This window comes from Athene cunicularia, assembly GCF_003259725.1.
Source record: "Athene cunicularia isolate RWA chromosome 2 unlocalized genomic scaffold, athCun1 chr2_part1, whole genome shotgun sequence".
In the NCBI taxonomy this organism is placed as follows: Eukaryota; Metazoa; Chordata; class Aves; order Strigiformes; family Strigidae; genus Athene; species Athene cunicularia.
The window spans coordinates 115,180,447-115,202,775 of record NW_020799095.1 but is presented as its reverse complement, the minus strand read 5'-3'; the positions used below and the strand labels follow the sequence as shown (position 1 = coordinate 115,202,775).

Genomic DNA, 22,329 nt, shown 5'->3' with positions numbered 1-22,329 from the left:
ATTCTCCTGGGTCTTTTAATTTGTCTCCATTTCTTTCCACTAGGATTACTGCTCAGTCTGAACTACTCATTTAAAAACTACTAATCCACAGAGCCCAGCTGACGCTCCCTCAGGTCAAAGCACAAAGCAGCTCCTACCTTACATCCTGTCCAACCCCAACATATGCTATGTATATTGGCTTTGAGAATTAGGTGGTCACAGAAAAGTTCCTCCTGAATTGCACCCCAAAATATTGTCTGTGAGTAACTGTCTAGAAAGGATGCATATGTGATACAGAGCCATGCTGTTAGATGTATTAAGTAGTAACCAAAACATTAGGCTTTACTTTGAACTAACATGGTGCACATTATAAAATCTCCACATGCTGGAAGAAAGAGTAAATCCTCTGTGGTTTACTCATAAATATTTATAGGATTATTCAGTCCATTGTGTAGTGAATAACCAAATGCATCCTGATGTAAACCAGCCCAGCTCCTGTGTGTATATAGCCTATCTGACAGAACACAATTATAGAACACGTTTTTCTTTTTTAAATTTCTGCTTGAGCTCCTTGAAGCACCTAAAATTTGAGTTTGGCAATATAGAACTGTAATTGTCCAGGGACCTGGCATTTTACAGATTAGAAGTGCAAGTATTCTTCAAGGACAAAACTATATAATGCATAGTTTATATCCACATAAATGCATTCTTTAAGGACAAATCAATATATTATATATGTACATCTTTTTCTCCTGATAGGGAATTCTATCACAAACTAGAGCAAACCCACAAAAAACAACTTAAGTCTACGGATTCAAGAAAGGAATACTGCATTTGCTTTTTATTACTCTATTTTATGTTAAAAATGAACATGGCTCAGGTGTAGGATGTGAATTTCAATTTAACATATTCGTAACTGGGGCAGTTGGCAAGATCTGCTATTTCTGACAGGTGTAAACATTCAGGCTCAGACCTAAATGTGTCTTGTCTTTTTGTATTTATTCTGGTTGTTCCCCACTATTTGGTTTATTTTCTGCTGAAAGTTATCTTTTATCAGAAAATCATAATCTGAGCCAGAGACTGATATGCTGATTTCAGCGACAAATTAGAAACTGAAAAATAAGAGATGAAAGGATTGGGAAAGCGAGTCTGTACTGTGCAGATGCACTTTCATTCTCAAGAGCCTCTGTTTCCTCAAATGAAAGGAATTCTGACAAAAAAAGGGTTTAATTCATCATGGAAATGTGCAAAACTTTTCAAGGCAAAGTCTTTGCATATGCTAAAGGCACAGATGATGTTCCATGTAAAGCATTACTTTTATCTTTATTGTTTTGAATATGTTGGATCATAAGAATGGATGCACTCCAACTGCCACTTCAAAGCTGTACAGATAATCCCACATCCCACTTGCTTTGTTTGCATTTTAAATTTCGCTCAAGTAAAAGCAGAATCAAAGCTCATACTTTATTTTCTGAAAACTTCTTGTACAACCTTCCTCAAAAGTCCAGCTTGTCTGCACCAGAGAAATATACAAAGTTCCTAAGTCATTTGAGGATATTTCTATTTACTGTGTATGTTTGCCTTATTTTACATGATAAAGTGCTTCAATTTCTCACTGGATGGAAGTCATCAATCTCCACCACGCTCAAAAATTCTTCCTCTGTAGATCAGGGGGCCCCTGATCTGTGGAGCAGGTGTTGGTGTTGAAGCAGGAGCAGCCAGAGGAATGTAATTGTTTCTGATGCCTGTGACAGTCCTTGTCACTCAGCCTGCAATGCAGGTGTCAACAAAAGCAAGGTCAGACCCCTAGTTGCAGGACATTTTTGCCTGTTCTAGTCCCTAAACCTGAAAAATTAGTCTAGAAGCAGGTAGTGTGTCCCCAGCTTTCTTATCACCCGGCTGCAGGATCCACGGGCTGGTGTGGTGCCTGGGGTGGCTTGCTCAGAGAGAAATGTCTGCAATTGCAAAATTCCTTCATTCACTGGTAAAACTTCCCAGGTGACAGGAAGCAGAGAATTCTGGTGCCTCTTCATGTGCCAGCTCTCTGCAATCCCTCTCTCAAGTCTTGAATCTCTGTTCAGGCTCTGAAGGAGACCCCAAAATATATAATCCCCACGCGGACATCTACCACTGAAAGACTCTTCACCCCGGAAAGAGGTAGGGAATATTAATATGAAGCAGTTGGTTTGGAAGGGTTTATACATCAAGTGCTTTTCAATGTCATTTCTGTTCAAAGCATTTCAAACACAAAAATAAATGCAAGTTAGGACAGCTTTAAGTAAATAAAGCCTTTTTTTAGATGACATTATTCCCTCAGATGTTTTGATATGCAGTGGTTAGTAGTTAGAAATAAATGTATCATGGTGATGCTTCTTTGGTCTTTCATGAAATCAGACACCCTATTAAAAAATGTGTGGATGTATTCCTTCTCACCAGAGGTAATACACCTTCCATCCCTTCTGTAAAGCCCTAGAAAGAAATGAGTGTCTAGAAACATGCTATTTATTGTAATGAGCGCCCTAGGTTCAATAACACTGCTAGGAAATATGTGAAAGTCCTGGAAACTGCAAGGTCTAGGCAATCTTCTCCTTATTCATTGTTTCTTACATAAATTCTTTATCGATGAGCACCTAGGGGCTTATTTTTCACTTGCATCAGCTTTACAACCGTGTATTTCCATTTATTTCACTGGAATTATTTCTGGTGAAAAAGTTGGTGTGTTTTAGTGGTGTTAGTTTCCAGTATTTTAATAAAAACGAATGACTCCCCTATGAAAAAGAAAAATCCCTGATCAGCTATTTTCAAGCAGCACCTCTAGAGTGAAACTAACAGACCAAAAGAGAAAACACCAGTGGCTATAAAATATTCTTAGCCTGGAGGTGTGAGACTCTGCCAATATAGCATCATGAAAAAACAAGTCTCTGGGAGATTTCAACATTATTTATGCTTTTTGTCTATAGGCCTCCCATGGAGTCTCATCTTCGCTGTCTGGGGACAAAATTCACAAATTAGTAAATTAAGAAGACTTTCCAAAAGCAAACACCTAACTCTTTCAGGCACTCTACTATAAGAGTAAATTGGACACCCCATCACATTTGGTATAGGAGTAGAAGAGTGTGTTTGTATGAAATAATAAACTGCCATGGTACCAAGCAGTCACGTTCCTGTGAAATTGAGTATATTTCCTCAGCAAGTCCTGAAGGTGAAGTATGAATTCTCATTAATGTGAGGCTATGTGTAATCTCCTAAGTGGCCAATGCAGCTTCCCCATACCGATGAAAACTGGACAGGCATTGTGGAAAACAGGGGAACAAGAAAAAAGTAGACAAAACCAAACCCTGAACAATTTTTGTAACTGCATCAAGCACAAACATCATGGAAATGTCCCATTTTTGACAGTGAATCATGGAAAACTCAAGAAAAGAAACTCCACAGCTATCTTGCTTCCATGGGCTATATGGCAGGAGTAAATAAAATGAACCAAAGCACAATCCCAGACACCCCAGGGTAAGTGGTGTAGCTGGCATGGCTCACACCTTGGCACCTATGTCCTCCCCCTGCACAGCTCAGACAGGGTAGGTTCATTGCTCTGGCTCATAGACATAGTTCCTGACCTTCACTGTGCCCACCACTGGTGGTCAACACAGTCAAAACCATGATGCTAATGTTCACACACAATGGGTGTGAACAGGATAATGCTCAAATTAATTTTCTGGACCTGTTGGGTTCATTGGTGGAGACAGGGCTATTGACATTCTTCAATGTACACCAAGAGTGTTGGCAACACGAGGACATCCTGCTAATAAGTACAACCAATACAGACAGAAAGCAGAGCACTGGAGAGGAATGGTGAACTGCTCTTTTTATGACTTTCATACTCCATTTTAGCTGACTGAGGAAAAATGAGAAGATTAAAAATATCCTTTTGTGCTTTTTCCTTGTAGTCTAATTACTTGGATCATATTATAGTTAAGTAAGATTGCTAGGGAGAGTTATTACAATTATCAATTCAGTATCATACGATAATATTAAGATAATCACACAATATACTGTATCAATATAATTTTTATTAGTATTCTAGTCACATTGGAAAAATTCCCATGATTAGGAAAAGCAGACAAACTGTCTGGTAGAACAAGCCCTGATTAAGGTCCATCTTTACAACATTTTTGTAGGATTTGCACAAGAAAATAAAATAGTGAAGGCCAAAAAGAATATTGTGATAGGAAAATTTCTCAAGACAGTACCTAAATTAGATAATTGTATTATATATATTAAGCTTTCCAGCTGGAAGGGCCCCTCAAAGATTTTATATTGATAAATGATTGTATTGTATCACTTGCTAAATATTGGTAGCATGACACAGATACGGTCCATGCTACCAGGGAACAACATGATGGCACAGGTAACAAGACTTTCAGTACTGAAGACTGAAATGTGTTTAAGTGCGGCTGTGGTTTGGGTCTGAAAATGAATGAAATGTGGCTTCCATCACTCTCTAAAAATAACAAATGAAGCACAAAGATTTTTCTTCTATAGATTGGTTTTAGTCATGAATGATGGTTCATTTTGTACTCACATGGACACTAAACTCTATGCTTTCCAGAATATAGGGGAAGCTTCAAAAGTCTGCTGAATTTGGCTGATTATATTTGACTATACTTGGCTGACTACATGACGATGTAGTTCATGCAGATAAATATTTTATTTTCAATTGTAGTAGATTTGTTTGGCCTAGTTCTGGATCAAAGTGATAGAACAATTTAATCTATCATAGACTGTTGTTCTTACAAGCTTTTAAGCAAATAAAGTACCAAAGAAAGAGTTCATTGATAGTTTTAACAAAAGAAAAATAATTGATAAAAACGACAAAAAATGTGGAGAAAGCCAGAGACTTCAAACCCGCAAATATTATTTAAAATCTCCCCTTCCCACAAAAAAAAAAAAGTGCAAATAGTGACAACAAACATTCATAAAGTCGTCTTCGGACAAGTAATATTGATCCTGGGTTGCTATTCTCCTACACAAGAACTGTTGCTGTGTCTTGGGCTGATAGAAACAAGGTTAGGGGGCTGGTTTCAAAATCATTCTCAAGTCTTGTGGATGTGAGGAACTGAGCATTAAATAGTGCCTGTAAATTTGGCCACGTGGATAGAAAAAGTATTTTGAACCTAAGAAGGGGTAAGATGTTAATAAAATCTTTGCTCATAATTGTAAAATGTGTGAATTGGGGTTTTGCATCATATTAAGATTACCATATTTTTCACTGTATCTCTTTGTATATCTTTTTTAGTACCGAGTTAGCAATGCAAACTGTCAAAACATTTGATATGTAAGATACTAAGGAAGAATTTGACTTAAAAAAAAAGAAAAATCCTCTATTTCTTTCCCTCAGGTTTGACCAGGAGAGAGTGAAGAAGTAAGCATTAATGCAGCAGGTCAAGCTGCCCTCACGGAACACACGAACGTGTGGCATATGGGGCGCCCATGGCAAATCTCATGACAGTGCCACCTCCCTGCCCCACCACGTGTCTAGGCTAGAGAGGCCCTGTGGAGGGATGGGTGAATGACTATGGGACATGACGCATTCATAGTCCCAGATGCTCTTCTGAATTTTGAGTGGGAAAGGGATCATTTTTTTTTAATGAAGTAATCCCCTTCACTATTTGAAAATTTATGGAATAGCATTAAAGTTGCTTTCTAAAGCAAGTTAGGTGAAATGGTCTGGGGCAGCTGTTATTGCTAAGGAAGTCTAAGCTAGACTCTTCAGACAAAACAAGATAAACACATGCAAAAGAAGGCAGAAATGAACAGCAGAATCAGAAAATACAGATCCTCTTTCTAGCACAGCCTCTTAAGTGTGAGGTCAGTGGTGGGAAACCCCAGTATAGCATGGCTTCTCATAACGCACTCCCACTCCTGGTCATTTGTACCCATAACAAAATGTTTAGAAAATTGATTTCAGCTACCTGAAGCAATGACAGACTCATGGCAGTGAAGGAACAGATGACTTTCTTTAAAGTTAAGACAGATCTCACTGCACAAGCGGTAGAGAAAATAAGGAAATAAAAGTCGAGAAGTAAAAGAAATGCAAAGCTTGCAGCCCAGTTCATACAAAGCTACTGCTCCTCTTTGGGCTGGTTTAGAGAGCACCTTCATGTAATGTTACCAGTGAAATCAATGTCCCAGGAAGAGGAAAGGGAGGAAAAGGAATAAAGAAACACGTGGGTCTTTCCAGTTCATTCCTGCTTGCCTGAGTAAAAAATCAGTATCCAGAGAGGGGGAACTTGGCAATCCCTGGCTGTTAGTAATGAGAGCTGCCAGGAAGACAAAATTGTTAAGAAAAGACTACAGGTGATTGAGGGGCTATTTCAAATATCCACTATTCAGGATTTCACTCTTGAAAACTATTTCTGAAAACCAGTGTACTATATGAATAAACACTCAAGCTATCGGGTATGGGACCAGAATGTAGCTTTAGTTTTCTCTGTTGATCTTTATATTTCAATTATTTATTTGAATCTCTATATATGTACGTATGTGAATATATCAGGTGCATTTTAAGTTAATAAACAAGATAAAAATAAATTAAACTAATCATAAATAAAAATGGAAATTATCATGTTCTTTTAAGAGGCTGTTTAATTATCCACCACTTTTTACTGTCATTCACAATGATTAGCAATTACTCTACACAGAAGGAATTTACATAGGAGGTAATGGAAACTTAAGCTAGAAAAGTTCCACATCATTTCTTGAAAAATCTTTACCTGTATCATAGATTCAAGTCTAGTAGATGTCTTTTGTAACACCTGATTTTTCTTCAGATTAACCTCAGAATTATGGAGTAACACTATTATTCATAGTTTTTGTCCTTCCATGTGGGCAACTGTTTCAACTGAAGCCTTCTACATAATATACAAGGATGAGAAGAAATGAAATTTGCTTTTCAGCCTTCTGCTTTAAGGTGATTTTGTTCTCTCAGAATACTTACTGACACCAGACAAAACTTACAAGCTGAAAGTAATTCACATCAGTCTCCCTTTCAAGACAACTAACAATCTCACCTGTACAAATTATAATCAAACCACAGCAAAGAAATGCCTCAAGTATCCATTTCACTCAATCCCTATCCATTCTGGACCTTCAGAGAACACAAAAATCTTTAGATATACTTATTGCTAGTCACAACCTTAACATCCATCCTTCTCACCTGTTTGTCGGTTTTCTTTCCATGACATAAGACTCATTTCTTTTGTTCTATAAAAGTGTATTAGAAGTCCTTATTCTCTTAGACAAGCCTGGCAATCACTGAAAACAAGGTGAGTTCATCAGGCAACTCTACATAAATTACTGCTGTGATATTGTAAAGCATCACTTCTTAGGTACTTAACATGTATCTTGATTGTATTCATGTATAAACTTTTTATTAGTCTCTCTTATATTTCACCCAAACTCTGCTCTCTGTTACTTGTGTGAATGAGTCTTGTGGGATAGAATACCTCCTTTCTTTCCTCCTCCACACAGCTACACACACACCTAACCTGTGAATGAAGAGTCTTGTGGCAGCCATCTACTCTGGCAGGCTCTGAACCAGAACAATTCTGGAATCACTGCTTTAGCTTGGTGCCTTCCCCTACATGCTGTGTCAGAGAATTTTGCACGAATTGGGCTGTTTTCATGCCCAGCACCTTAAAAGGTCGAGACATAAAGAGCTAAGCTGATATTTGCAGCTAAGGATGGAACAGCCCCATAAGGAGTCCACTGTTAGGTTAATGGTTAGGTTAATGGTTAGTCTAGATGATGAACTTCAAGGTCTTTTCCAACCTAGATGATTCTGTGATTCTGTACCCTGTTTCCAAAGCAGTCCCCTAAGCGGGTGCCAGGGAAGTACACCCCATGCTCGACTGTGCACCTGTTGGTGGGGTTCCCTGCTCCTCTTTGCAGAAATATAAAAGAAACAGTTAAAAGCAGTTTTACAACAGTTTCTGCAATACTAGACAGTGAACTAAGAACAATCAAAAGATACGCAGATAGACTGCAGCATTTAGTTCAGAAATGTTAAATATAAAAGCTTATGTAGGAAGAATTTACAGAACACGGGCCTTTAAAAACTATTCTGGACTGCAATCTTCCTAAATCAAACATATTTTCCCAGAAAACTTTGTCTGTCTTTCTGTGAGTTGTTCTGAGAGGAGCACACATGCACTTTGAATTTCTTCCTTGGTAAAAACCAAATCATTCCCTCAAAGCTTAAGTAGTATGAGCTGTGTCACTGCTTGTTTACCGAAATCCTTGCTCTGGCTTCTCATATTTCCCTAGGACAAAACAGAGAGCACTGCAAATCATCGGGGACTGCAGTTGAGAAAAAAATAATTCTTTCTGCAGTCAGGTCACATTCAGGCAACAAATTTTAATGGAAGAGCTAGGCTGTGAATTCAGTAGATGATTAAAAGAAAAATGTCCTGTCAGTGGAAGCTCACACAGAGACGACTTTTAATCAGTGAATGGTTTTCCCCTGTATAAAAAAGTCTGGTCACATGGTTAACAACTATGATATGCAGAAGGAATCATTCTGACGAGTATGAGTGAGCACAGATCTATTGCTGTTAGGATCTGTGAGGTTGTAGCATGAGGCTTGCCCCTGTCCTTTACACTATACGTGCAGACGCAGACTAAGGAATCAGACTCTTTTAGTAAAATATCTTTTCATTACTTAAAAGCACATCTGCATGTAAAAATCAATTAGAATTGTGTATTGTAGAAATAAAAAAATCCACAACAAAGTCAAGCCTATTCAGCCAGAGCTGTCAATCACCATGCGAACACTTAGCCTAGAGAAGGAGTTCATTTCCTTGGTTGGTTTATCAACTCTGCAACTGGAGCAGACCTGATGCAGCAAACTGTTGGAGGCAGAGCAGAGCTATTTGCTCTGAATTGCAGCTTGGCAGAAAGGCATGAATTTGATTCTACCTTCTGAGGAAACTGTCTTGCACTGATTGCCACAGTGGTTGCTGAAAGCTCAGGAGTGTCCTGAGAGGCATGAAAACAAATATCCTTTGGATATTTGTGCACTGTGCTCTAGCTTTCTGAATTTCCATGATCTTTGTTGTCTCAGTAGCCCATCGAACAGTTAACAGCTTCAGACAGTATAGTGAACAAAATATCCCTAAAGTACAAAGGAAATACTGCTTCAATTTTTCTAAATGAAAAAATCTTGGATTTTCTTGCTCTTTAAATTGCTAATCTTTGTTACACTTTCCACTTTCTCTTATAATTTCCAAATTCCTAATGCACCATTCAGCATTCCGCACGGCTCTAAAGATATCATGTTGGCATGAAAGTTTGCTGAGGCACTTTAACATGTCTTTACCTCTTCTACTACCTCTCCTGCTTATTTGTGGAGATGGTACCTTGTATTGGAATCAGCAACCACAAAATTTACTGTGGAGTGGGCTGCTGAAGTTCCCTGTTCAGTGTCAGTTCAGGTTAACTTGAAAATACTGGAAATGGATATCAATGAAAGTATCTAGCTGAGAGTTACAGTGACTAAGTAGCAGACATATGTTCTATTATACTAGTTCTGCCCTGGGGGAGGTAATTTGGGGCAAAAGTTGAAGAGGAAAAAAAATTATATTTACTTCCAGTGTTTCTGCATAATTGTTATTGAAATATTAATGAACTCTGAAAAAATTAAAATAAGCAATTGACTTTTACTTTTGCTCTAAATATTTTTCATGTAAATGTTTCATAATACCTGCACACAATTTCATTGAATTTTTTGTATAATATTGAAAAAACGCCATAGTAATTTTCATGTAAAATGGAAAACCAATCTATATCAAGTGCTGCAAAATGTCTAGAATAATTTAGTTTTCATATCGATTAGTTGACAAGGTGAAGGCATTACTACACTGCGAGTGCTTAAATTGCTGTCCCCTATCCCCCCACCTTTAGTATCTTTGCCGCAGAAGTTGCATAACTCTTTTTCACAAATCCGTATCATAAGAGTTAATGAATAAATGAGCATGCAAATAACTACAATATCAGTGGTTTCAGTTGCTTTCAAATGAGCTGCTTGGAAAAACAGATGCCCCTGGAAAGGACAGCTGAGATGGAAAAACCACAGATTTTTCCTGATTCTGTCTCGTATAGCAGCTTTATTGACCCAGACTGGTAATTAGAGAAACATGTGTATTTTAGTACCTATGCACTACCATGCATAATGGGGTCTAAATAAATCTAATGAGAAGGGACAAGGTCATTTCTAGAATGTAGGTGCAAGATACAGTCTCTCACTAATTTTGTTTCTCTTGGTTACATTTTTTTAACACTGAAATCTTGAAATTGGCAAAGGGCTGTATGCATCCCTGATTAATACTATGAACATTGGAAAAACTGCACAAAGCACAGATTGCCATAAAAATGCGATAAGGCAACCACTACAAAGAATTGGGGGTAACTTCAAAGGCCATTTGCACAGGTCATTTTCTCTGCAGTCTATTCCAAAGACTGAAAGCTCCTTTGTAATGTTGCTCAGGCTGAAAATGGTCTTCTGAGTTTTAATAATCTGGTGATCACTCTAAATTTACTAATGAAGCTAACAGTGCACCGCTGGCTATTCACATGGCTAAGAGACAAGTGTTTCTAGCTATGATGATGATGATGAAGAACAGGTGTATCTTTCACACCCTCTTTGGAGTAATGTTGAAGTTCAGGTATGCAAACAATGCAAAGGTAATTTTCCATGCCATTTGTGCCATTGTTTATACGGAGAAGAAGACATGTTAACTGTTCCCTAAACAAAAAAGGTGAAAAAGTTGCAAGAAAAATTCAAGAAAAGACATAATACCTTCAGGACAACTATATTTTACTTATGTACCATTCCTGTAGCCTTTAATAATAAATTACCTCATGTTTTTCTATCACATGCTGATGTTACCCAGCTTTCTTAATCAATCACACATCACTTGAGGAAATGGAAAGAGAGCAAGGAACCTTGGCTGAGTGCTGGTGTCAGCCCCTACAGGGATTTTCTTTGGAGAAAAGAGACATGATGTGCTTCCTAGCATCCTTATCTGTCCAATTACAAAAATAGCAGGGCCATAACTAATAGGAAAAAAGGGGATGCTGCTGTGCCCTGGAGGAACCACATCATATGTTGATATTATTAGTCCTTTTGTTACATTTAAACGAATAAGAACCGAACTGCAGCTCTGGCTGCCTCAAGGGAGGAGCAAAAGCTGCTCAGCAACCTCTTTCAGAGAAGTTCTCAGAGCTTTTCAAATGGCATAGAGAAGGCAATATTAACAATAGGAATAGAGGCATCTAAATTAACCCAAAAAGGATTAAAATTACGGCTTAGTAGTAAAAGCTTGGTCAATGATCTGAACTTCATTAAGTCACTCCAGCACTGCCCCTGATCTTAGTCTCTCTATAGCTCAATAGTCACATTTCCCTTGGTTAATTATTTATGTGGGACTCATAAACTCCATTTGAATGTCTGTTGTGCTAAATATAGTTGAATAGTAGAATAGATTCTATCTTTTTCTCATGAAAAAAGCATTTAAGTCTATCAAATGTCATAATTTATTTTATTATTAAATAATCAACATTTGGCAGATTCTTTGAAGACAGCAGGGCAGAAATAATTCACAAAGTGTGTCTACTGGTTTTGGCTGGGACAGAGTTAATTTTCTTCACAGTAGCTAGTATGGCGCTATGTTTCAGATTTGTGCTGGAAACAGTGTTGATAGCACAGGGATGTTTGAGTCACTGCTGATGAGTGCTTACAGAGAGTCAAGGCCTTTTCTGCTTCTCACCCCACCAGTCAGTAGGCTGGGGGTGCACAAGAAGCTGGGAAGGAACACAGGACAGCTGACCCCAACTGACCAAAGGGATATCCCACACCATACAATGTCAGACTCAGCATATAAAGCTGGGGGGAAGAAGAAGGTGTGTGTGTGGGAAGTTTGGAGTGATGATGTTCGTCTTCCCAAGTAACTGTTATGTGTGATAGAGCCCTGCTTCCCTGGAGATGGCTGAACTCCTGCCTGCTCATGGGAAGTGGTGAATGAATTCCTGGTTTTGCTTCGCTTGAATGGGTGGCTTCTGCTTTGCCTATTAAACTGTCTTGATCTCAACCCACAAGTTTTCTCACTGTTACTCTTCCAATTCTCTCCCCCATCCCACTGGGGGGGAGTGAGTGAGTGAGTGGCTGTGTGTGGATTAGTTGCTGGCTGGGATTAAATCACGACAGTGCAGCAATTGCATGGACTCAGTATGAGGTACTGACTGGTGACAGATATCCAAAAATAATGTAATCAGATCACATTATTTTTAATTTCCTTGTCTAAGTGATGCTGTATGTTCTGGGGAGAAAAACACACATGTAAGACATCAGACTTGTGAGGAGAAAGTAAGAGAAATTAATTCCTCAAAAAAGAAGAGAAACTAATGACTTTATGACAGGCATGATTGCATTATTATGAATCATCATAATAGCAACAAAAATTCAAAATATTTGAAATCATCCTACTGGGTTAATTAGAACAGGAGAACCTGCAAATGTAAGGATGTCAAGTCTAAGAATATCAATGATTAGACTTTTTTAAGCATTCAGCATGAATTTACATCAATAATTATGAATCTTTTGGACAGGTAAATACTATTTTTACAGAAAGTGAGGTAAGAGCTAGAAATATTTTTTTTTTTAGCATAACATGCCTCATGAAGTTCAACAAGGGAAGCGCAAAGTCCTGCACCTGGGGAAGAACAACCCCATACATCAGTAGATGCTGGGACCTCCCAGCTGGAAAGCAGCTTCCCAGAGAAGTACTTGAGGGTCCTGGTGGACACTGCATTGAACATGAGTCAGCAATGTGCCCTTGCCACAAAGAAGGTGAATGCTATACTGGGCTGCATTAGACAAAATATTGTCAGCAGGTCAAGGAGGGTGGTCATGTTGCTCTGCTCAGTGTTGGTGAGACCACACCTGGAGTATTGTGTCTGGTTCTGGGCTCCCCAGTACCAGACAAACATGGACAAACTGGAGAGAGTCCAGACAAGGGCCACAGGATGATTAAGGGACTGGAGCATCTCTCACATGAGGAAAGGTTGAGAGTTGGGGCTGTTCAGCCTGGTGAAGAGAAAGCTCAGGGGTGGGTCTTATCAACACCTGAAGGGAAGGTACAAAGAGAATGGAGCCAGACTCTTCAATGGTGCCCAGTGACAGGACCAGAGGCAATGGGAACAAACTCAAACACAGGAAATATCAGGAAACACTTATTTACTGTGAGGGTGACTGAGCACTGGTACTGTCTGGTTGCTTAGATGGGTTGTGGAGTCTCTCTCTTTGGAGATACTCAAAAGCCATCTGGACATGTATACATGGAAATTATACACTATTTATAGATTCAGGAACTGTAAGGTGCACTGAGAAGACATCTTCTCAGGATATGTATTTTAGTGACTATGTTTTATATACTCTTGTTGTTTAACTCAAATCCTGGAAGACAGTGATCATTTACACCTGATTTTGTCATCTCTTGCTTGCAGACCCATAGTTAGATATACCCAGATATGAAGTCATCCACCTTTAATTTACTATACAGTGATGCAAGCTGCCTCCACAGTGTCACACTGCTGTACCCATACTGGATGCGTTCCTGTAGCAGAGTGAATGCAGGCTTCTGACCAAGGCAACCAATACTGAAGAAGACCAACTTCTCTACCTTCAAACTTTAATGATTTTGGCCCCAATGGTCTCTAGAGCACCATAGAAAGAGTTTTAGACTAATACTATGGTCAGCAGCCCCACTACTTCAGATAGTATCTTCACCATTTACACAAAAGACAGACATTTCTTGGAGGCTAGAATGAGGCCAAATATAAATGAAATTAATTGCCACAATAAATAAAGAATATCTCAAGACTTGCAGATCTATAACCCAAGTTTAAGCATTTTTCAGCTTTCTTTTCTGTCTGTACATGCTCAAGAGTGAAATATTATTCAGAAACAGCACAGAAACTCAATCCATATCCACACAGAGTGCCAGCTCCATGCCCCATTCTCGATCTGGGGAGACGGCAGGAGAACAACAAACATGAGACAGATGTATGTTGCTTAATTTGGGGCTGGAGGTGCTGACGCTTTCTCACATGAGAATGGTAGATGAACTTAAAAGGACAGAATGCCCCTGAATGGAAAATCACCATCTCTAGTTTCATCACCAGTGGAGTTAGCTCACCACAAAAGGGAATATTAATAACAATTCATGAGATTAGTCCAATATTGCTTGCCTGACATTATGTACTGTCATAAATGTCATTGTAACCACTAGATGTCATGTGAAAACATATCTTTCTCTACCATGTCACAAAAGTAGGGGATAAGTTTCTTTGTTAAAGATTTAAAAAATAAAATGTTGGTATAAATCAGTGACTTCTACACTCCTCTAGCTAAACAGGCCATTCCTGCCAGCTCCTGCCTCAGTCCACTCTGAAGAACAAATTGCAGCTGGATATTTGCTCACTACAGCTGCATCAGTAGGAGGGAATTCCCACATGCCTGGGAGTGTTCCTGGCACGACATCACCTGTGCTGCTACATGGGCATGAGTTTGGCCTGTTCCAGCCACTACTCTCCCAACACAGTTCCCAGGCATAGTTTTGGTCTGGAGAACAATCCCAGGGATTATTCCTAGTGAGTGACTTGAACACACTAGCCTGTTTCGGAGGCTGAGACCATTAATGGAGATGTGAGCTGTTGTGAGCCATTTGGCCTCAATACCCAGTTCCTGCAGGAGAATCATTCGGACTCACAGTGACCACAGTATCCAACTCCTAGCTGGGTGCCAGGAGTATTTTTTCTTATACTTGTGATATTACGACTTAATTATATTCTGTAGGAAGTAACACATTTTTCTGGCTATGTTTTGTGCTTAGTAGTGTTACTGATAAGTTATTCCCCATTGATAAGTATTATACCTGATGACTTTAGGCAGGTATGTTCACTGTTTTTAACTCCACTATGGAAAAGATTCAGTACTCTTATTCTCTCTATACCGCAACTTTGCCTGGATTTACACTGTAGTGAAAACCAAGTGACTCTCCAGCAGTGTTTTTTCTGTGAGTGTTCCTCATTTTACTGATTGACAGTTATTAGAGGCAACAGATGGACCTCTGCTAAGTAAACCAGTGCTTTTCTTCAAAATACCATTCCTTTTGTCAGCACCAACATGCCTTGAAAGTTTTTTATTTCCTTCCTTCCTTCCTTCCTTCCTTCCTTCCTTCCTTCCTTCCTTCCTTCCTTCCTTCCTTGTTGCACATTTCAGGAATGGCTCTCTGATGAGACCCAGACAGACAGTCTACCACACCTTCTGCAATGAAATGTTGTGAGAAGACAGTAGCTCCCATCCCCAGAAGCAGTTGAGTTGTGTCAGCCTGTCTGCCAAATTTTGCTTTTTCAGCACTGATGAAGTTATACAACTGCTAATTCCAGAGCTATTGCGGTGAACCCTAGCTTGGGGAGGTCTCTGCTTGCCACTGTAGCCTACTATGATATTAGGTTCAGGGTCTAATAGAAAACTCTCTGCAATCACTTAACTTTATAAATCTCAGGTTATTATAACCAGTGTCTACCTGTCATTTAACATTCTCAGCACGCATTATCTATTTTCAAATAACAAAAAAGACTGTATGACAGCCTTTCTCAAGGTTGCTAAACTGTCACCATTTTGACTGCAATATGCCCTATGAATCTAATAAATGTAGATTTTAAACACACAATTTAAGTATATTTCTTATTTACTATCAATTGCATCCCACTCATATTTCTCTTGGTTTTTCCCCAATTTAAAGAAATGCTTAATATCCTCAATTCCCAATCACTACAACAGCCACTCAGGATCAGGATGACATACAAAGCTACCTTTTTTTAGAAACAACTATAAAACAAATACAAAAATAGTCTTACTGTGTTAGAATTAAATGACTGTCAAGCCTATTCCTTGAAGCAGGTTCTAATGTAGTCAGAGCTGCAACATTCTGTGCATATAAAAATTTTTATACCAGTTAAAAAAAAAAAAAAGATTTCAATAAAAGCTTTCAAAAATGAAGAACTGCTGCTAGTGAGTTATATATCAGTATAGGTATCCAGTATTTATCCCTGGAGGGATTTCTTCTTACAGAGGCTCTAACTCCCTACCAAATGGAAGCGCTCACCTTCCCAGTCGTTTGGACAAAGGTTAGCAGGATAAAATGATTTGTTATGGCAATAAAGTTTTTGTTACACTGTAAAATGGTTTGTTACGCTACTACTGCTACATAAAAATGTTATGAAAATTAAGTAGGTTGTAAGGTCCAAAAAAGAATAGGCTACTTTTAGGACTAGCTACTAGGAAAATAAAAAAAGAAGGGTTTTTGATCTACAATTCTTCAGTACTGTGAAAAGAACCTAAATGACCTTTTAACTAACAATTGAAATTCATACCCCAATTAGGAAAGCAGTTATGTATCCAAAATGAATGGAAACTTCCTCAGGTCAACAGTACTCAGAAAATGTGAGAAAACTGCAACAAGTCCGATAATCTGGTGGTGACTTCTGTCCTGTGTGACACTAAATTAAACAAGCCAAAATTACAATTCAGAATGGAAACTGAAGTACAGACTCACGCTAATCATAACGTGTCACAGATCGGATAGCAAGATAATAAGACTTGAGGAAAACCTTCTTTGTGTATGGGATTTTAATTTGAACATTGTGTGTATCAGTCAAAAGCAGTATCTGAAACTGGCAACTATTTAATTCACAGTCAAGCCTTGTAAGTTTGTGGCACATTTTGAACTTGCAATGAATTGTATCCAGAATTTATTTATGATTGTTACAGGCAATCAGTCACTCCACAAGAAAGGGAAGGCCTTTGACATCAATGCTTTATAATTATTACATCATTTTTATACATGTCCATTTTCATATTTCTTTTAGTTTGTACAGTTTGTACATATTAAATTTTTTTATTGTATTATTCTAATACAATAATACTGTGTTCCTGTTATTTGATAAATTTTGACCAGAAATGCACTGCACTGATAAGTGCAGAAGAAAACAGTTCCTGATTTCAACAACCAGCTGCATTTCCACTGAACTCTAAATTATCACAAAAATTCTAGAAGATTTTTTTGTTTTGTTTTGTTTTGTTATGGAAGTGAGAAAGTATTGGAAATATTTATGGTTTTCTCTCTTTAAATGAACCACACCTCAGTTTCCCTTGTACAGGCTCACTGAAGCAGCTGAATGACTCCGCACTGCGAGGGGAATTTGCGGCAAATGAAGAGCTCGGGGAGAAGCAACCTGCTGTGAGTACAGGCCCCCACAAGAGTAAGGAAGTTGCATTCAGTTAAGATTTCCAGATGTAGTGTGCAAAATTCTTCTGCAAGGCCTGCTTTCACAGAAACATTATAATGCATGTTGATATACACAGGACTGGATCTCAAGAGAAGTGATTTTGTCCTCACTGGAAAAGATCCTGACTTTGCTGTCTGACTGAATGACAGTCAGGAGCAGGTTTGTGTAGGTGCTTGTGATGTTCTGGTGCCTGAGAAGCTGATAGACCAGGAGCAGACAAATGGTTTGTGTAGGTGCATGTGATGTCACCGGTGTGCTAACCAAGAGCACTAATTCAGACCTGGATTGTCAAGTGGAATTTCATTAATCACTGCTGTAAGATTTAAGTTTATCAAATTTTGTTTAAAAGCAATGGCAAGGAAAAAGCACTTAACATCTTACAAAAGGCATTTAGTAATGCAGAGAAATTATCTTGCACTTTTAGACTACTTTATTCTAGACAGCTGGACAAGATGATAGATGTAACCATATACACTGATATTTTTCTTTCAAAGGAGAAATGTCCTTATCTTGAAAAAATGTAAATCTAAAATTTGAAAATAATGTTAAACTAATGAGTGATATCTATCCTGCAGATCCCTTTTACTCTGATAGCAGCAGTTATTTACTGGTCAGTTAGTAAAACAGCCTGAAGTAGTGAATAGACCAGGAATATGCAGCCTTTATTGTGGCTCGGACCAGTGAGTTCACTTGACTAGTAGGTGCGGGCTGCAGACTGAATCTCTTCCTCTGTCTGACAAGCACTGGTGGCCACGGTTAGGACCAAGAGCCATGAGCATTTATGTTCTCAGAATAGGTCTGGACATCTGGGGTGTATCAGACCTATGCGCACCCACTTGAGGTGGGCTGGTTGCTGTGTACTACACACAGCTATGTAGAGAAAGATCCACCACTTATACAAGTTCACACACAGTTCATGACAAACAACCCTTTAAACACAAGCAGAAGCAGCCATCAGAGTGAGGAAAGTCTGTGGCCAAGACTGGGCTGTTGCTCCCAAAACAACTTATCCAGCCCCAGAGCTTCCCTGCACTGCAGACTTTTCATAATGACTTCTTGTATTTGCAGTTTTTGACTGATATTGCAACTGCAAAATGTGGATCACAGAGGTAGAGTATTCTGATAATGCAGAATACCAGGAAAGAACAAATAATATGGTTAAATATAAATGAGTACTTCAATTCCTAATACTTCTCTGATCTTTTTCAACTGTTACATCCACATCTCACTTTGGGAAGAAACTTAGTCATGTATCATGTAAAATATATTTACATTCAAGGCTGAATAAATACTGTCATTAATTGTGAACTTTGGAAAGTTTTAGGCAAATTGATTTCGGACAAGTACATGTCTCAATGAATGAGAGCCAAAAACTTGAGTTTATTTTCACCTATCCCCGCAAAGGCCAGACTGGGGGACTATGCCTGTAAGCTGTATAAGATATAAGGAAAGAAAAGACATGGGCACATTTTAATAACATGAACATCATTCTCTAATTCAAAATACAATTAAAAATCTGTGCTGCTATTCATCAACTACTACATCCCCCTTTTAGGACAGAGACAGCCAACAGCAGCAGTCTGCATGCAAAAGGACTGCCAGAATCCAAGTACAAAAAGAAACTGGAACTTACGGAGAGGAGTATTTGGATAGCGCTGTGAATGACCTCTAGGTACTGGAAATCAATTATGCAGCCTGTCACGGAGACATAGGAGTAATCCTCTAGGATGCCAGGGGCAGAAGGACGTACCACTCTTCGTATGCAGCCAGGCCCATGTTCCCGCCACCAAGAGCGGTGCATTGAGATGTTAAAGGTCATGAGATCAGTTTCCTAGGAGACAGGGAGGGGAAAAGTGTGAAAAACTTTAATTTTGTGTTATTTAAGGTAAAGCGAGGGAAATAAAAGATGTTTTCAATTATTGTAAGGAAAATGAGATAATAGCTTGCCTTTCCCCTCACCTCAGTAATTTTAACATGAGATCAGGCCATGAAAGAGGAGAGAAGAAATTGCAAACATTATTGTTTATTTTGTAATTATGCATAGAAGCTTCTGTCTGGGAGAAAAACTGTCATACTAGATACTGTACAAAACACAGTGCATATCCTATGTCTCCATCGACTTACAGCCTGAAGATCAATTTTGTTACTTGTTTAGAATATCACTTAAGAGTTAATGTTTTTAACAGGAAACAGAGACAGTTTCATGCCATGGTATTGAGATAATCTAAAGCAAACTTCCACCACATTTATTTAAAATATTAACTATAAATTATAGCTATTATTTTAAGTAGGACCACAGCCAGGCAGACTGTTCCAGCTGCCAAAGAGGCAAATGAAATGTCTCCAGCCAAACACTCTGCATTCTTTTCTCCCCTCTGCCCCCCATCCAGATAACCATTTTCTCAGTTTAGTGAAGAAAGACACTTCTGTGAACTGATCTGGGTTTAAAATATAAACAATAACTTCACTCAAATCATCTTCAGCCTCAACCACAGCTTGTCTGATAAGGCCTTAAATCTACCCTAATGTGTACTGGCTGCACTGTAACCCACACAGTATGTATAATGTCATTTTACCAAACATCGTCCCACTTCCACTTGGGAGCAGTGAAAGCAGCAAATGTACAAACGCAGTAAAAATTTTCTAGCAGCTTATCTATGAAGTACAAAGAGGAAAATGTATCTGAATTAACAACAGCTTTAGGTCTTTAGGTCATGCTCAGGTAAAATACACTTAAGTTGAATTGATGCTATTTAAATGCAAAAGAAAACTCCCCTCACTGGAGAAAAATGAGAGTTGAGTTGTCCTGGTACTTTAAGCAGTTAATTCAAATTTACACTTCCAGGTTTCCCATTCTCAACTCCATGATAGTTATAAAACATATGTGCAAATTTGTCAGCTGTATGCCCACAAAACGACCCTGTTTCCGTACATGCCAGTTTGTGAGCACTGCCGTAACACTGATTTGCCCTTTACATCCCACTCTGAAAATCTGTCCTGTCTGTCTGTGGACATTTTTTTTCACCCTGATCAAAAGGACATTTGGTGCAGATTCTAGTTGCAAGAGTCCTCTTGTTGTTTTCCTCTGTTAACTGCCTTTATTCTGGCCACACTGAAAATTAACAGGTGAATTACATCCTGCCAGTCTCTGTTACAGCTAGCTAGCAGTAGGAAACCTCCCTTTGTGATCTGCTGTTTTGCTCTCCATGACTTCTTCACCCTTAAAATGTAGACTTGCTGGAGAAATTACTGACAGTTGATGAGGCATTTGTCTTTTGACTTTGCATGTCATTCCTAGGTACTGGTTTAGGAAATTTTCAGCGGCAATATGAAAGTGACTTGTGAAATCAGACGCTGACAGACTATTCAGTTTAATGAAAATATAATTATAAATATACAGTCATAGGAAACAGCCGAGGCTTTCTGTGTACAACAATGCCAGGGTTTGCACAGTGTTATCAAGTGCTTTTAACAATCGTCAGCTGTAGGAAATGCCATTTGTCAAGAAGCACAAGCAGATTAACTCTCATCTATTTCAGTAAAGTTTTTGTTGAGTAGGAATACGGATTTGCCATGTGGGTTAGCGTATTTCAAGTAATGCGAAGTAATGCTTTATTATTACAACTATGGGAATAACTTGTGATGTCTGTGCTGTTGGTGTCACAGCTTTCTTTGCTCTTGAGGGTTTTTTTTCTCCTCTTTTTTTTGGCTTTAAGTTATTATTATGTCCCGTTTCAGTGTTTGTGCTTGGCTAGTTCACAGCCAACAGCACAGTAAAATGGTGAATTTGCACAGGGAAACAGCTTGATAAATGTTGTCGACACATTTAAAATGTAAGAATTTGGGATGCGGTTAGTACAAACATCTCATAAATAAAATCTTTCATTTCTGAAACACTGTCATGTTTGGTTCTTGGGGCAATTAAAAAAAATTGCTTGACTTGATGGTCATGTTTAGAGATGCTTAACTAAGTGGTCATGTTCATATTTCAAAGCTTCTGGTGAGAGAAGGAAACAGCAATATTATAGCTAAAATTCTATGATTAAATACAAAAGAGATGTCCTCACAGCACTTGCTGCTTTTTTTTTAAAAAAAGGATTATTATTGAGAAACAATGGATGAAGGCTGGGAGCAGAGCTTTTCATAATTACTTTTCTTTATGTATATGTCCTGAGTCCTCAAAGCAGGTAAAAGCAGATAATGATGGTCCAGCAAAGATCAGTTTTAGAAATGCAAACAAAACCACCTGGTGCATTAGCTTGACCTCTAAAATATCACTTCACAAAATGGCAGCTGTGAGCTGTTTGAGCTGATAAATGTTAAGCTGCCAATCAATAGAAAGCCTGACAAAAATCAATTTTTTTTTTTTTTTAGCATCTGAAGCACAATCCTCTCTAACTTCTTGGAGATTTTTAATCCATAATGTGAGTCGAATGTGCCAGGTGTTAAAAAATTAACCTGTATCTTTATTGTAATTTACAGAGGTTTAGAAAATTCAAAAAGTCTTTGCCTGAGTGTACAGGTTTTAAATATCAGTGAAGTTCTGAGAGTGTTACAGTACTTGTAAACTCAGTGCTTGGAAAACCCTGTGCATGGTGGCAAAGCTGCTGCCCAAGTGGCTTAGTCTCAGTTGTATGTTTAATGAAAGTTTAGAATTCTTTTGGAAAATAGACAGATACTTGAAGTTTTTCAATAGATCATGTACTGCTTTCCAATGTCATAAGCAATCATTAGGCAAATGCATACAAACTACTTAATCTTCAGCAGGTGATATAATTTAAACTGCTTATTTCTGATAGAAGAACACCGTTGCTTCATAGCAAGGGACTCAGTTTCAGGCTCTGTACAAAAGATATCAAGTAGTCTCTTTGGAAGTCATTTAACAATTGAAAATTCAGTCATGGATGGAAAACTGCTGTCTTTTCAGCTTCAAACTCGTAACAT

At 38.4% G+C, this 22,329-nt stretch overlaps 1 protein-coding gene across 1 annotated transcript in view; it reads right to left on the bottom strand.

The window, feature by feature from the left end:
• NKAIN3 (sodium/potassium transporting ATPase interacting 3) overlaps positions 1-22,329 on the bottom strand; it is a 202,129-nt gene that overhangs the window by 70,226 nt on the left and 109,574 nt on the right. Inside the window, exon 4 of the mRNA XM_026841466.1 lies at positions 19,019-19,216. Coding sequence (XP_026697267.1) covers positions 19,019-19,216 — 198 coding nt within the window. The remainder of the gene's footprint in view (positions 1-19,018; positions 19,217-22,329) is intronic.